Source organism: Pseudopipra pipra, chromosome 19, assembly GCF_036250125.1.
Source record: "Pseudopipra pipra isolate bDixPip1 chromosome 19, bDixPip1.hap1, whole genome shotgun sequence".
In the NCBI taxonomy this organism is placed as follows: Eukaryota; Metazoa; Chordata; class Aves; order Passeriformes; family Pipridae; genus Pseudopipra; species Pseudopipra pipra.
Window position 1 is genome coordinate 8,961,933 of NC_087567.1, and position 15,591 is coordinate 8,977,523.

A 15,591-nucleotide genomic window follows, 5' to 3' on the forward strand; every position below is an offset into this window, starting at 1 on the left:
AGCTCCAGCTGTGCCCCACAATGCTGCTGCTCCAGACAGGCTTTGGAGCAGCTGGAAACAGGGAAATGAGTGATTTCCTGAGCAGAACTGGTCTCCTTTGCCATCTTCAAGCTTTTCAGAGCATGAATGAGCTGGGGCTGGCGTCCAAATTGGGACACTTGAGGGCTGGCAGAGGCAGGGAGTGGAGGAGAGGGGCTACTCTGTGCCACAGGGTTTCTGCTGGGGAATTGCCTCCTTAGATACAGCTATTTTTAGTATGATTTGTGCTCCCTGCCATGGTGCCAACAGAAGCAGGAGGGAGCTTCTTCTGCCTCCCAGGGTGGGAATGCAGACACAGGGGTTTTAACACTACAATTCATAGGAACAAAGGTTGCTTTAGAGGAAGAGGCTCTGCCAGAGGTGTGTGGAAAGTCTTCAGCAGTTACCTTCCCAGACTTCTTCAAACATCACAAAGTGGTCTGTGATTTCACTGCTCATTGGCCTCCAAATTTTTTTAGCAATTGCAGCCTTAGCATCTATATTTCCCCATTATCCACTGCCTCTCATCATCTGAAATTACTTTTGTTGCCTTTCCAGTTCTGGTGGAGGGTTTTTTTTTTGCTTTTCTTTCCCCCTCTGCTCTGTCTTTGCTCACTTCTTGTCTAGATGTGATGCTGAAGGACACTGTGGCTGTTTGCTGGCAAAGCACAGCCTGGCACAGGTGCTTTGGGTGCTGGGAGAGGAGGGGATGGTCCAGGGAGGGTCTCTTGAAGCCACTGTTCCCCTGAGCCTCCTGACAGTGAAAGGAAGTAGGAACATTCCTGCTTGTAAAAAGAAATATTACTGGAATTAAATACACAAAATAACCAACAGGGGGAGGCAATAAAGCATGTCACCCCAAGGAAAAGAGTGAGGGGAGGAATTCAAAGCAGCTACATGGAAATGAAAGCTGAAGGAAGCAGCACAGTATTAATCAGCATGAGCTCAGAGCTTTCTGACTGGGTTAGATTTCTCTGTGGAGAGAGAGAAAACGAGTTACTTATTTTGTAGAGATTGCATTTTTGCAGCCCCCGAAGTGATTTACAGACAGATCCCACATCAACCTTGAATATATGTAATACATATTGCAAAATATTTCTGCAGCAGGCAGAAAAGTCACTGGGTGCCATTAAAGTTAGGCTGAAGAGTTTACAAGCATTTTTTTAAATTATTATTTCTTCAGCGTGATGAACAGGGAGGTTTTCACAAGAGACCTGACTATCTTGGGATCTCAGACTGCTTTCAATGGGAAAAATTTCATTTAGTCACTGAATAATAATAATTGTGCAGTCATACTCCTGAGTTCCTCAAAATTTGATCTCTTTTTCTGCTTGAAAATGTTGTGCAAATGAGAAAGGAGGAATTTAAATATTTCTCCTGTGATTTCTGATTATCATTCAGAGATTCTTCTTCCACTATATTGATTAATGACCAAGTCTGAAGAGAGAGGTGGCTGAATCCAGGCTTTCTTATGGCACTGTTTCCTTGATATGCTTTTACTGAGGTCTTTATTATTTCTGTATGCTCAGCTAAAGGTCTGAGCTGCAGAATTTCATATATCCTGTATGGCCATGGCCTCTGGGACTGACAGATCTGTGTGTGGAGTGGTGGGTGGAGAGAATAGATGTGAGTGTAATAGCCAGGTTTGGATGCAGCACCACTTTGTTTTCCTTGTCTCTCTTCCAGAACTGGTCTGGGATGAAGTGCCAGTTCAAGCTGCTGCGCATGGCTGTCGCCTTGATCTGTAGTGAGTATCACCCAGGCCTTGGCAGGCAGGACTCCTGCTTTGTTAGTCCTTGTCATAACAGCTCATGCTGATTCAGGGAGTTTGACTTTGCAGCAGTTTTGGTAGGAACTTGCAGCTGGACCCTCTGGCAGCACAAACCACACCACTCCCAACTGCAGATTTTGGCTTTCAACACCATGGTTTGTGAACAAGGGTTTGTCATCAGCCAGCTTGTGGTGTTTGTGGAGATGTGGGACTTAAACACCTTCTCCTGGGATTCCTAAAACAAGCAACGCTTTTGTAATGAGAATACTTGGGTTTCCTGGGGCACTTCCTATCTGGGGTGGCAGCAGCATTATCCACACACTAATGAATTATCTTCTGGCCATATCCCCAGGGTGGCACAACAAGGGAAACTAAGCCATGTGTTCATCACAGGCAGCTGTCTTCAAATTCCAACTCTTTTTTTTTTTTTATGGTTTTGGTATAAATTTTGGGAGGTGAATATTCCCCCACCTGTCTACACTCCCACTTACCAAGCACTGGGGAGACCCCGTGTCTGTGCACCACAGCCCTGACACAGCTCAGGCTTCCCAGCTTCCCTGAGCTCACCATGCCGAGCAATTTCTCCCTCTCTGTCTCTCTGGGGACTCAGTGCTGCCTGCCAGATGGACTCAAGAAGGAACAGACAATTAATTTATCTTTCCTTCTTTGTTCCAGTGAGCTTTGAGTTTGGCAGAGCCGTGTGGCTGCGGTTCCACCCCTCGGCGTACCCGCCGTGCCCCCACCCCAGCTTCATGGCCCACCTGGGAGGGGTCATGGTGGGAATCACCCTGGGAGTCGTCATCCTGAGGAACTATGAGCAGAGACTCCAAGATCAGACTTTATGGTGGATCTTCCTTTCTATTTATGTCATTTTTGTCTTGTTTGCCATCTTCTGGAACATTTTTGCCTACAGCCTGCTGGATCTAAAGCTACCTCCCCCTCCCTGAAACCACGGGACAGAGAACTGGAGAGCGGAAATCATCTGTCAGCTGTATGGCATGAATGGAGATGGAGGATCTATTTTTGTGTTTAACTTAGGGGAGGATGATTCTTCTCAACACAAGCGTGTGCTGGAGGAGATGCTTAAGGATCTCATGAAAGAACGGGCTGATCAGTTTGTCCACAAACCCAGCAGGTTCTGCAGCCCTGGCTGGCCGTGCCCCACGGTTTGTGCCCTGCCCCTGGGCACTCACTGCCTGGGCTCTTGGCACACATCAACGTTCTGTAGGAGATATCTGTATTTTCCAGGTCAGTGCTGGAATTAGGGCCAATTGCAGAGTGAATCTCCTCACTGTTACTGGACACTAAAAGGGAAAAAGAGCAGACATTTACTAATTAGAGACTCACATGGTACTCACAGGGCGGCTTGAGTCTGGTCTCTATGGACACATCTGACTGTTCAGCCATACCAGTGCCACTGTCTAATTACTTGAATGGTTCTGAAGGTATTTTAACCTGTGGTGAAACTTGTCTTGCACAACTTTCAAAGGAATCAGCAGAACTTGCTCACACAAAGTGATGGAGACTGGGCTTCAACCACAGGTCAAATGAAATTGCACTATAAACACTGGGAATCTTTAGAGTGTTGTGGACACCCAGGCAGAGGTGACTTCTACTGTGCATGTTTCACTTGATTTTAATTAATTAGTCCCCCCCTCCCCAGCCTACTGTGGCAAGAGGGTGTGGCTGGGGTTTCTTTTTTGAGGGATGAAGAAAAGGAGGGCAAATGTTCATTTGTGGTTTTATCAGAGGACAATCAGGTGCTGTTTTTTTCTCACTGTATTTCTGGCCACGCTGACCTAACACCTGGCCTTGCAGTGAGCTCCTAGCAAGGCTCTCTCAACTCTTCCAGCGGGTTCTTCCTAGAAAAGTGGGACCAGGATCACCTACAGCAACCCAGGGTGGGAACTATCCAGCCTTTGCAGCCATACAGTCCATTTGGGGCCAGGTCCACTGAAGGCAGTGGAGTTAAATCAGGTTGTGTGCAGCACTGGTTTCCCACAGAAGTGAAAATGGTGTTATGGTGCTACAGTGATCATTGTCAAACAGATAAAACTGGTTTTAAGGTGACTGCTGCATTTTGAGGGTGCCTCTTCCTGAGGCAATGGATGTTCAGGAGCTCCAAACAAGAGTTAGTTGCAATGATGCCTTTTTCTTTAACGTTGGCCAAGGCCAGGTCCAGGCAGTGTGACTGGGCTGTGGCACAGTCCACACAGTTGCCTGCAGGGACCTGGGGACCACAGGGGAACATCTGTGGCACGAGCAGTGCCTACAGGTACTCCTGTCTGTAAGGTGCTTAACTTGCTTGTCACTTTAGAGAGCTGCCAAACCACAGCCCGGGAATGTGGGTGCCCTCCTTTTCTCTCCCCTTTACCCACCTATTGGATGGTCTGGATAAAGCAGCCAGAAGAGTCTCTCCAGACAAGCTCCTCTTTTCCTTTTTTCCCTTTCCCTGCTGGTGCCCAGGCACAGCCCCCTGAGCCTTCCACAGCACATCTCACAGGCACTGTGGTAGTTGTGTAGCAAAATGTCTCTGTGTCGTGGGCTTTATTCTCTCAGTTGTGTTATCTGTGCTGCCATATGATACCACAAGCTGGTAGGAGTCTATCCTTCTAGAGGGGATATTCACAAGTGCTTCTCAGCTGCCCCCTTCTTTGCCTCCTGTGGGAAAAATAACTCTGGTTTGAGGGGTGAAGTTCTGCTCCCACACAATGCACTGGAAAAAAACTTCTGTTGCCTCGGGGAAAGGGAGGGGGGAGAAAATAAATGAAAAAAGCCTTACCTGAAAAGAAACAATTTTGGCACCCTTGTGCCCAGAAATGGGATTTCTGAGGGTGACAGCACCTTTGTTGTTCTGCATGGCCAGTGCAATGCTTGTGGGCCCTCAGACCCAGGAGCAAGAGGAAGAGAGAAGGGTCAGAGCTCTGTTCAGGTTCCCTGTGCCCTTTCACCTCTGCAGTTCAGATCCAGATGGAAGCAGTCAGGAGAGTTCCCATGGATTGTTCCAGGTGCTGGCCCAGGGAGTGCTGTAGCAGTGGAGATCACCTCCTTGTGGAGCTGCAGGGGAGCAGGAGAGCAGGGAGAGTGCTGGCAGAGACATGGTTAACAAGTAAGGAGGACATTCTTTCCCTCACCTATTGCTAAGCCTTTCTCATTAAAGATGCCTTTAAACAGAGGTGTCCAGGACTGGGAGTTCCCCTGAAGTTTTAGGGAAACTTTTAAAATGTTGGTAGAAAATTCCAATTGCAAAAAAAGCCACTCCAAGCTATTTTGCCTGTAATTTACCAGAGTACAATATGCACCAATTGGCTTTTATTTTTGGTTTCTCAGCTGAAAGCTACTTAATGCCCATCAGATTCTCCCCAGTGAGGGTTTCTGTGCCTGCCAGTGTGTGCTCTGGAGTGAAGGAGCAAGATGCAGATTCAAGAGCCACCGGTTTCTTCATCAGCCTGACCATGGCCAACATGCCTTTGGTCTGCTCAGGAGTGGGAAGGAGCTGAACAGAGTAATGCAGACCCCCCTCTCTGGTCCTTTATCCATAGATTAATGGAGTTTACATGAACTGGTTGAAAATAGCTCTGAGACTGAGCTTATGACTTGTTCTTTTAAGCTGTTGTTCATCTTCCTGACTTCCATTCTGTCTCCCCATACCCTGCCTGAGCAAGTCTACAAACAGCCCTGGGGACCAGAAAGGCCAGACTTTAAAGCAGTACTAGATTTATTGGGAGTGAAGCAATGAAACCCTCTCACATTCCTGCTCATCAGAGCTGAAATCTCCCCCCATACATGGAGCAGGTTGTCTGCTAGGAATCGATCAGCCCACGGAGTCAGGAGCAGCACCAAGTGCTTAAGCTTTTGTAATTATTTCTTTTAATCACTAAAATTACAGTGTGAAAACTTGTAATGTTTCTACAGAGTATTGTGAGTTCTGGTTATGTTGTTTTCTAACACACCCAGGAGTGCCACAGTGCTGCAGCACCACAGAGCTGAGAGCAGCCAGGCTTTCCTGTTACCTCCAGATGTCCTTGGAGCTGCTGGCTCGTGTCAGAGCCGGAATATTCCCCATCCTGCTCATTTGTGGTTCCAACTTGTCCCAGTCAGCAACGTGTTCCTGAAGGAGTGTCCTCCGAGGGACTGGTTTTGGTGATTCCTATGGTTTTATTTCAGCTGCTGCCAGGATTTTACATCAGTCACATAAAATGTGACTTTATTGACCCTCCCGGCTGTGCAGTGCCAGAGCAGGAGTGTCACCCACGGACAGGTTTGAACAGGGCACCTGAGAGGGAGTTATTTTGTGCTGTGTCCCTGAGTGAGGACACAACACCTAAAAAAAAAAATCAGCCGTTTCTGTGCAGGGATTCCCTTGCAGAGAGCACATTGCAGGTCCAGCGGGGATGGGGCAGGAGCAGTGCGGTACCCGGGAGCCGGGAGTGCGGGATGTGGAGCTTCCAGGGACACCTGCCGGCAGCGCGGAGGCAGGACAGGAGCCGGCTCCTGCCTTCCCTAGGACGGGATCCGGCTCCTGCCTCTTCCCCAGGACGGGCCCCGGCTCCTGCCTTCCCCAGAACAGGCGGGATAAGGGGCTCAGGCAGCCGTGGGGAGCAGGAGGAGGAAGGAGGAGAACCAGGTAGATCAAAGTCCAAATGGCACCTTTTATTCCCACAGGTAAAGATTAATTTTGCACAGGGCGATAACACAGGAAGGAGGAGGGAGAGAGTTGTAGTGCAGTGACGGGAGAGGAGGGAGGTTACCAGAAACAGTCTCTGAGTGAGGTGTAGCAGTTGTACATATGCTGATGAATTTACGTTTGCTGAGTTCTTAAGACAACATCTTGTGTCACTGTTCCCCCATCAGTCGAGGAGGAATCTTAGCACTTACATGGCATATTGTGATTTTTCACTACTTGCTCCTTTGGCAGTGGGAAGTATGTAATCAACAGGGAAGGGGGAGGCTGGAGAAATTGTTACTAGAAATAAAGCTTGGGGATTCTGCATCCCAAGACCTTGCTCCTTCTGATGGATTACACTGCCTATGTGTTTCAGATCAGATCAGACCATTTCAGTTTGAGCTGGGCTAGGAAGGATGAACCTGACACTTTTGCAGCTGGCACTAACCTGACTCTGTGCTGACCTCGAGGCAGCTGCTGCTCTGTGCCAATATTTCATCTCACAGCATCTCCCGTGGGCAGGACTTTCACACATTCTTCAGTGAGTAAAGAGCTCAAAGTCTGTTTACACAGATTCCAGCTCAGCTCAATTACTTTGGAAACCCCATCCTCTGGCTTTACCCAAAGTGGAACTGGAGAATGTGGGTGCACTTCAGCACCAGCCACCTCTGGGGACAAGCTGGGCCCTGGAGCAGCCAGGCCAGCACCTCTGAATGCTGCTGCTCTCCTGTTTCCTCACAGAGGTGGCTGCTCTGCAGTGCTCTGGGACAGAACTCAGAGGTTCCTCCTGCAATCACTGATGCCAAGAGCTGGTTATGAAGGAAAACAGTGCATTCTGCAGCTCTATAAAAAAAGAATCATACTTAAGACAGGAAACAAGCTTGTTTAAGGGTAAATGTATTTTTAATGTCACCATTAATCATTGGCTTTTAATTGGAAAAAGCTTTCTAATGAGGTATTTCTGAAATGCCAGTAGGAGTACAGAAAATTTATGTTTCAGGGTACTTTACAACAGGAGCACAAAATATTCCCTAGGCCTGACTTAAGTAGCAAAAGTACCTTATTTTCAGTGAGCTTGATAGACACGTTGTCACTGACTCTCTCCTGACTCCCCCACAGTGTCTGTTTAGTTTGCAAATAAAGCCAGATTTATGCAGCTTTTCTTTTGCTTACACTGCTAATGTTAACAACACATCCGAGTGTTAAACACAAAGCACTAAACTAAGTGATTTTCTGCCTTAAAATACTGAACAAATGATACTTTCCCGTGAAGGGCTAGTAAAACAAAGTGATACTTGCAAGGTAAGATGCTCTGGTACGTCTCCAAATATTTTTGTATTGTGTACATTCTGTACATTTTTGTTGTAACAATATTATTTGAGCGCAGAATCCATTAAATTTTTTTTGGTGGGTTTTTTTTCATTTATTTGTTTTCTGTTTCGTTTTTCTTTTCTTTTTTAATAAAATTAAGTTGTTCTGTATCACGTGCCAAAAAACAACCAAGAAAAGACTTTCAAGGATGGTTTTGTCAGTTTGTCTGTAGTTAACACATTATTTAACAAGAGAGCAATAGGTTTGGAGCTCTGCAATGGAATCTTCTAATGATGACATTGGTAACTCGTTTTTATGTCTGTCTAGGAGATAAAGGGGAGAGTAAAGTGCAGCTTCACTTCTTTTGGGACATAATGAGGATGCAGAACCAGCTTGGGACTTGCATGGAAATTCAGGTCTTGTCCCACGTTTTGGCAGCTGCCACTGCAGTGCAGCAGTGACCTCAGCACTGCAGGGAAGGTGACTACCAAGAACATTAAACTGTTTAAATGTTGTTATTGGGGAGGAGGGTTGTGCTCTTTTAACATCAGTCTCTACTGAGTGTCTTTAAATCTGAGAGCCAACACATCCTGGTCTCTTGAACCGACAGTGGAAACAACATATCCAGAAAGTTCCAATGTGAAAGCGGGAGGCTTATTTTGAAAAATATTTTATGTTGTCGTTGGGATTTTGTGGGTTAAAGTGTAACTTCCAGGGATGAAGATGTGACCAGCAGCAGCTCCTGTTAGATGTGTTATTCCTAAGGGAGGAGATCACTGCTGCTATGTGTGGGACTCAGCTCTTCCTGGCAGCTCTCTGGAGACACTTAAATCTCTCTGTTCATTACCTGAGGACTTCCAGCAAGAAGGTGAGGTGGGGTTTTTTGGTGTTTTTCAGGTAACACAAGAAGTCTCACTGCCTACGAGCACCTGTCATTTTTCTTGCTACCCGTTCTTCACATCCCACTTATCTTTTTGAGCACTGAGCTGTGAATATGACACTTGCAGCTCCTCTGCATTGTGTGATAACGGGTTTTACACAGAAGACATCAAGGACAACACTCATTTGCAATTTACAGGCACACTACTAAGGATTTGAGTTTATTGTAAACTTTATTTCACACAGTGGTGTCACAGGAAAGCACCAAACTTCTGCAATCACAGTACAGAGCAGAGGCACAACAGTCACACTGAACCATGTTCATCACAGTCACTGTTTCAGGGAGAATTCTCCCAACACCTTCTGCTGCAAAGGGAAACCACAGGAGTTTTGCTGTTATCAGGTTTGCAGAAATCATTCTCATTTAGAAGGTCTCTCAGAGACCTTGTGAGTTTGGATTCCAGCTGTAGCCAAAGATTTCCTTCAGGTATTCTGCTGCCCACCTGTCCTATGACGTGGGAAAGAATTCATTGCTGAAATACAACAAAATATTTTAAAGTCTGAACCAGGGAACTTAATTTACTTCAATTCGGAAGAGGTTTCATCTAATTTAAAGTTAATATTTAATCTATAAAATTTTCAGATTTAATTCTTCCTAATTAAAAAACATATGATGATTTACAGTTAGCAAAATGGGTACTAAGAACATACAAAGGTGCTGATCACACCACAAACTAAGAAAGAAGGGATTCATCAAATAGCTTGGGAACTTCAGATGCCAGTCCTGTGTCACCGAAACTGTTCAGTCTTTAGGCAGCTCTGTCTCATACCATTTAATGACTTGTTTATCCAGTGACAGAACAGTCAGTTTGGAAGCAGAATGCACAAAGTAGCTACAGACTTGTTACCTATGTTCTCTTATATAATCTGATTAATTCATTTACTATAATCTATGCAGATGTTTGTGCTCCTTTATTAAAACAAAGTAGCCAGATCCTAATGATTACACATGATAATTTTGAAGACATTTAAAATATTAAAAACACTGAAATGCTTGCCAGGTAAGGGATTTGGGTTTGGGTTTTCTTTCATGTAGTGACTGTAAAAAACAAACATCATGATTTCCTCAGAAGAGGAGCAAGTCAGTTGGACAATCTGGTAAGCACTAAAAACTATGCCAGAGTTTGTATGATCTGATATTTACACATTAAAAAGCTTCATCTGAAAAAGACAAAAGGCAGGTGAAGCTGCAACTTAAGTTTGACTTGGGTAATACTTTTAAATATAAATTAAAAATTCTGCAATAGCTTCACAGAAGAAATGATTTATACGTAAGGTAATTTTAAGCCACCGCTGTTTCTCTCATGAATTCCTCGAGGACGGTCACTACGTTCCTGGCTTCTGGCATCTCTGCATGCTCCACTTTGACAATCTTCAGGAGGATGTCTCCACTGCCACAGTTCTTCAGGAACAGGTAGCACTTGAACAGGGCATAGTGGTTCATCTCAGCCTGGCGGATAAACCTCTTCAGGTTGTTAATGTCCTGGATGGCCTAAAAGAGTAAGCAGAGCATATTCTTATCCTTCTGTGTGGAAAGCAAACACGTGACCATGTGGGAAATGAAGGATGAATACAGGAGAAGCAAAAGCATTTCCAATAGCAATTTTGTGTTACTACTCAAGAGTAATGTAAGCATGGAGTACTGTCCCTGATGTATATAACCACTGTTACTGTGGACACAGCTTGTGTGCCCAAACTTGCAGCAAGAATTCCCCTATTATGGCAGCTCACCTAAGAAGTGTTAACTACTGAACCCGTGTCACCAGTTACACCATATTGTGTGTGCACAGCTCAGATTAACAGGATTTAAAGAAAGGAAAAAAAAAATAAAAGGTGGGTTTTATTTTAAATGAGAAAACACCTTTGGAACATTCACTGAGGAAACTTCCATACTGCTTTATAGGGGTCAACTGCAGTAAGCCAGGCCTCAAATTAAACCTCAGGGTTACTCAGTTAATGACATACAGACACTGTAAATAACCTGCAACTTTTTTTTGCTGCAAGAAGAGTATTTGCTCCCTCAGCAACCCCCATGTCTTCTTCAAGTCTTTAACATATATGAACATGTACCTTCAGTTTGAAGTTTTCCAAAATCTGCCGGAAGAGAAATGGATTACCACCTTCAGCACCGTTCACAAAAGCCTGCATCCAGTCCTCACAGAATCTGTTGCTCCCTGTTACATGTTCAGGAACATGGAGAAGAGAAGAGTAAATGAGCTCCACATAAATATACAGCTGCATTCACCTGGTTTAATCCCTCTCATGTAACAACTGATAGTCGTATACCTGGGCCAGGAAATAAGTTTTAAGGAAAAACAGTATATGTGGAAGAGAAAAGCTAACACAGCTACAGTGATTACATGACACTCTGATTGTTGAATCCCTTTTCACAGCATTTGTTAAAATCACAACAGGAATAATAAGTTTTGCAAATTCCCTGAACTGTACAAGTATTTTCATAGGGATGAATGATGGGTGTTATTATCAAGCATTTTCAACCCAGAGTTCCAGTGTCTGGGGTAACAAACCACCCTGGTACTTCCTAGGACAGGTGGTGTAGTTTCCAGCCAGAATCCCAACTTTCTGGGCAGGAGCCTACAAGTTTCTGAACATCCTCAACAGCCTCTGCCATGCCCAGCTGTGAGCAGCTGCGGGATCCCAGGGAGGCACACGAAGCATTCCCAGCTGTGAGCTCACCTGCATTGTGTAACTGGGGCTGAGCTGCACTGCAGTCTATAACCAGGGACTTGTGCTGTTCCTCGGTCATGGCAATGCACAGGGAGGTCATTGTGCCTTCCTGGACCAGTCCTTGCAGGCTGGCAGCTGCCAGGAACCTGGCACAGAGAGCTCTTGTGAACTGCTTGATTCTTTACAGCTCCTGGACAGCAGGGAGGAGGCTGTCACACACAGAAGCCAAGTTACTCACAGTTCCTTGGTCCCAAAGTATCTTTACCTGCTGATGTCCTTTTCTGTTCTTTCATCTGCATTTTTTACTTCTACAGGAGTATAACTCAAAGCCTGAACACAAACAAAGAAAAAAGCTGGATGCAACGTTGCTATTACTGCTGTTGCTATATTGCAATAAATACATAATGTGGTACTTTAAAAATTGTTCTTTCCAAGGCAGTACTCCATGTTCTAGTTATTGCAGCAGGTTTTGCACTCAGAAGAAATTCAGCAGTTACACTCTGTTAGCTATTCCATCCAAAGCCTCCTCAATCTCAGGGATTAGAGCTAGGATTAGTTTCTTTTCTGTTTCCAGTGAATTACAGGAGGCACATACACAATATAACACCCCTTTTTGTTCAGGGGAATTATACCAGGGAGAGCCTGCTCAGGCTTTTTCTAATTTTCTTATTCTAATTTCAACGTGGGCACTGTTAGGTAATTTTATATGAGTTAACTATAATAATTAATGGAAGAAATTGTTACGTGTTTCCTTAGCAATAAAGGAGGGAAAAGGTACTTGTGCTGAATTAAAAGGGGGGGGAAAAAAAAAAAAGAAGAAGAAAGCTGCTCTTCCTTTCCTCCTGCTGGGAAAGCAAATGCAGGAAACATTTTAACTGTGTTGGAGTCACTGAGGTGCCTTCTGAAGGTTTTTTAGTTACCCAGTTTTAAATACACTTACAGCATGTAACAGAGAGGCCAGTTTGTCCTGGAAGAGCTGCACCACCCTCTGGATGGGGCAGATGGCATCCTCAAACCAGCTCCTCAAGTGGGGGCTCACACAGCTCTCCAAGTTCTTTTGCTGTGACAGGTTGAAACGTTAAAGCTTTAACTACAAATTAGATTTCTACACAAATAGAAGCCTATTAATAATCTACTCAACCTAAGATATTTGGATGTCAGAGCCTTCTTAATCCTAAACCACAGAGAACTAAAATAATGAGTTTGACATTTAAAGCCGCACTTTATCAGCAATGAAAGGCTTTGCATTTTAAGGAACAGCCAGAACTGAAATATTATGGTATATATTGAGTAAAGACCATGCAACAGCAGACTGGATGACAAAGAGACTTAAGAGGAAAGAGTTTCCACTAGAAAAATGTGACAAGAAACCCACAAAAAATTCTTCCTTAACATTCAGAAGGGGTAAGAATCGAGGTGGACATCAATGATTTCCTTGTAAACCATTATCTTTTATTAGTCATTCTTCTCTCCAAATCTAACTGTAAGTAACCTTTAAGAGATTCATGACTAGCACAAAAAATATCCACCCCTTCTCTTTTTTTTTCCTTTTGACTTGTGTGGTTGAGAGCACTTTAGACATTCATTGTCACTACAGTGAATCAAGTATCTCTCACAGTGTTTTACTGCTACTTAAAACACCTATTTTGGCTCTATAGACTAAATCTTCCAGATTGTCTTAGCAATTAATTTGGGTAAATACTCATTTTCACCACTTAAAGAAAGAGTTAGGCCTTACCTCCAAATCAAGCTTTATCTTCAGACTTTGAATGTATTTGTCCAGCTCAAGTCTGAAAGTATCTTCTTAAGGAAAATAAGGTGCATCAGTTAAGACCTGCATTTTTCCCTTTCAGTGTATGGCTGTCACTGACATTTTCAGTTACTGGAAGGTGTGCACAAACGAGCTGATTTCAGGTAGAAACAGACAAAATGACAGGATAATTTTTACATTATCTCCCTCTCCACACCATGTAAAGGAAGTCAGAGGTAAGGATATAGTTCCAGACCTTTCTCTGAGCCACCTAAGAAACAGACCACATATTCTGGAGCATTGGCGTCCGATTCCAGTGTCCCCATTTCTAGAAGATTTTCTTGTTGGAAACGACAGTAGTAACAACCAACTTTGCTTTCTGGTATGCTGTGAAAAAAAAAAAAAAGAAAAAAATTATTTTGTTCCAGATACATCACAATAAATAAGTGCAAAAAGCAGACATACGTGATTTCTGAGAGAATTTTCACCCACTAGCACTGGTGGCTCCTATGGTCATATATAAAGCTCTTAAACCTTCTTTTTTCCTCTGTGCTGTGATTAGAGTAGTTTAAAAGGAAATAATCATAAACACATGGACTGTTTTAAATCATTTACTGCAATATATTTCTCGAAGCTACGTAAAAAAGGAAAGTGCCTTTGTGTAAGGCTGTTATTAACAGCAGCAGTAAACTGAGAACATGGAACCAGGATTAGACCAAAGAGCAGCAGCAGACAGGCAAGATGTGCAGTGCTGCCAATGTTCCCTACAGCTTCTCATCCACAAATAATCTTAAATATTTTACCTGAGCCCCACCGAGGCTACACTGCCCATCCCTTCAAACAGGGCTCCCTTAGTGAGGCGCTTGGCGATAAAACCGCGCAATTCTGTCTCCGCTTCAGCTGGTAAGTTCGTGTCCAGCAAGGTGAGGCTTTACAAACAAGAAGAAACTGTTAGCAAAAATCAAATGTTACCGTTTTGTTTCACCAAGTACAGAACCTGCCTCTAGCAGGGGGACCCCTGTGATCTCTCTCTGGTGACAGCTGACAGGTCTCTGACTTGTGGCCCACCAGGAGCAGGCAGTGATTTGTCCCCTCCCCAGCACTCTGGAGTTATGGTGTCAGCTCATGCTGACCTTCCCAGCAGCTCTTTCTTCCCATGTTTCCCTAGTTGTGATACAGAGCTTATGGAAACATGTCCACTGAAAATTAATAAATTTTTTTTATCTGTTACCTATATGAAGACCTAAGTTAATACAGAAATATGAAGTAGCAAAGAAAAGAGAGTTCAAACTCAGAGATGGTAACTTATGTTTAATACATTATTTGAGCTATGCAGTTGTGTCCATTCCTCAGGTATTCCAGAAGAAGCACCCAGGGGACTCCAGTCTGCTTTCACAGGGGTTTGTGCTTTGAAGGCACTGCAATGGACCTAACAATGACCTGACAGCAATTCGGCAGAGACTTCACAAAGCGTGTTGCAGGTGATTCTGCAGGTCGGCTTTACCTGAAGTCCTCGGTGGAGGGGGTGTGTGCCCCGGCCCCGCCATCCCCGCCGGCCGCTCCCTGCGCGGACCTGAAAGCCAAGGGATTCCCAGGATTGATTTTTACACCCGTGACACGGAACAGGGACCGCGATAGGGAAAGGTACGGCCCGAGGGCGAGTCAGAGCAGCAGCACGGAATCGGTGCATTATGGGAGGGAAAGAATCTCATCCGGGAGAGAGAAGAGGGAAAAAAATACAGGGGATTCAGGGAGCTGGGAACAGCCGAGGCCTGGGGCGGCCTCCCCGCGGGGACCCGGCGCCTCACCTGCGGTAGCCGTAGAGGCCGTGGTAGGTGCTGCCGTGCCGCTCCGGCCGCCGCTCCTCGCCCGCGCCGCCGCCCTCCTCGCTGCTCTCCAGCTCCCGCTCATCGCCGTCCGGCAGCGCCGGCAGCATCGCGGCCCGAGCCCCGAGCCCCGCCTGTCCCCGCGGAGCCGCCCCGGAGCCGCCGAGGCGCGGTGGGTGCGCGGTGAACCCGCCCCGCTGAGCCCGCCCCGGGCCCGGCGCTGGGAGGAGCGTTCGGGGCCGCTGGAGGAGCCACGGGCCGAGTCCTCACCCCGCCGAGACCCAGCGTTTCACCAAGGCCAGAACGGCTCCGGCTGCCGCGGCTCCTGTTCGCGCAGCGTGCAGGACAGTGCAGTACAGACCCCGCGGGGCCCGTGTCAGTACAGGCGATCCTTCACTGACCTAACGGCAGGAGCCGCTCAAATCAAGTTTCATAGAATCACAGAATCACAGAATGGTTTGGGTTGAAAGAGACCTTAAAGATGATCTCGTTCCAACACCTTGCTATGGGGCATTTGACAGGATTAGCCGTGCTGTCTGTTTTAAAAAGCTCTGCCTCCGAAATACCTCTTTCTGTGTTAAAGCAGCACATTTGTTAGCTCCCGGCAGTTACAGAATCACAG

General features: G+C 45.5%; 2 protein-coding genes across 9 annotated transcripts in view; one reads left to right on the forward strand and one right to left on the reverse strand.

Annotated features, from left to right (window-relative positions):
* The window catches only part of RHBDL3 (rhomboid like 3), a 63,234-nt gene extending 55,364 nt beyond the window's left edge, over positions 1-7,870 (forward strand). For all 8 annotated transcript variants that reach the window (XM_064676427.1, XM_064676421.1, XM_064676423.1 and 5 more), the window contains 2 exons: positions 1,705-1,765; positions 2,465-7,870. In XM_064676427.1, coding sequence (XP_064532497.1) covers positions 1,705-1,765; positions 2,465-2,736 — 333 coding nt within the window. In that variant the 3' untranslated portion in view covers positions 2,737-7,870. The remainder of the gene's footprint in view (positions 1-1,704; positions 1,766-2,464) is intronic.
* A 989-nt stretch (positions 7,871-8,859) lies between these two features.
* On the reverse strand, positions 8,860-15,173 carry C19H17orf75 (chromosome 19 C17orf75 homolog). Its single transcript, XM_064676431.1, has 10 exons — positions 14,952-15,173; positions 14,648-14,716; positions 13,947-14,072; positions 13,390-13,530; positions 13,132-13,189; positions 12,334-12,453; positions 11,659-11,723; positions 11,403-11,539; positions 10,776-10,879; positions 8,860-10,197 (listed from the first exon to the last, which is right to left on the reverse strand). The coding sequence occupies exons 1-10, from the start codon at positions 15,077-15,079 to the stop codon at positions 9,988-9,990; spliced, it is 1,158 nt and encodes a 385-aa protein (XP_064532501.1). The 5' UTR covers positions 15,080-15,173; the 3' UTR covers positions 8,860-9,987.
* Between the last annotated feature and the right edge of the window lie 418 nt (positions 15,174-15,591).

Bases quoted from the DNA above. Each gene is read 5' to 3' on its own strand.
- C19H17orf75 (XM_064676431.1), bottom strand. From the start codon at position 15,079: ATGCTGCCGGCGCTGCCGGACGGCGATGAGCGGGAGCTGGAGAGCAGC. The intron at 13,190-13,389 runs ATATCCTTACCT...TTAAGAAGATAC, and splicing joins TCAGAGAAAGGTCTGGAACT to TTTCAGACTTGAGCTGGACA. The intron at 10,880-11,402 runs GTGAGCTCACAG...AACATGTAACAG, and splicing joins GCCCCAGTTACACAATGCAG to GGAGCAACAGATTCTGTGAG.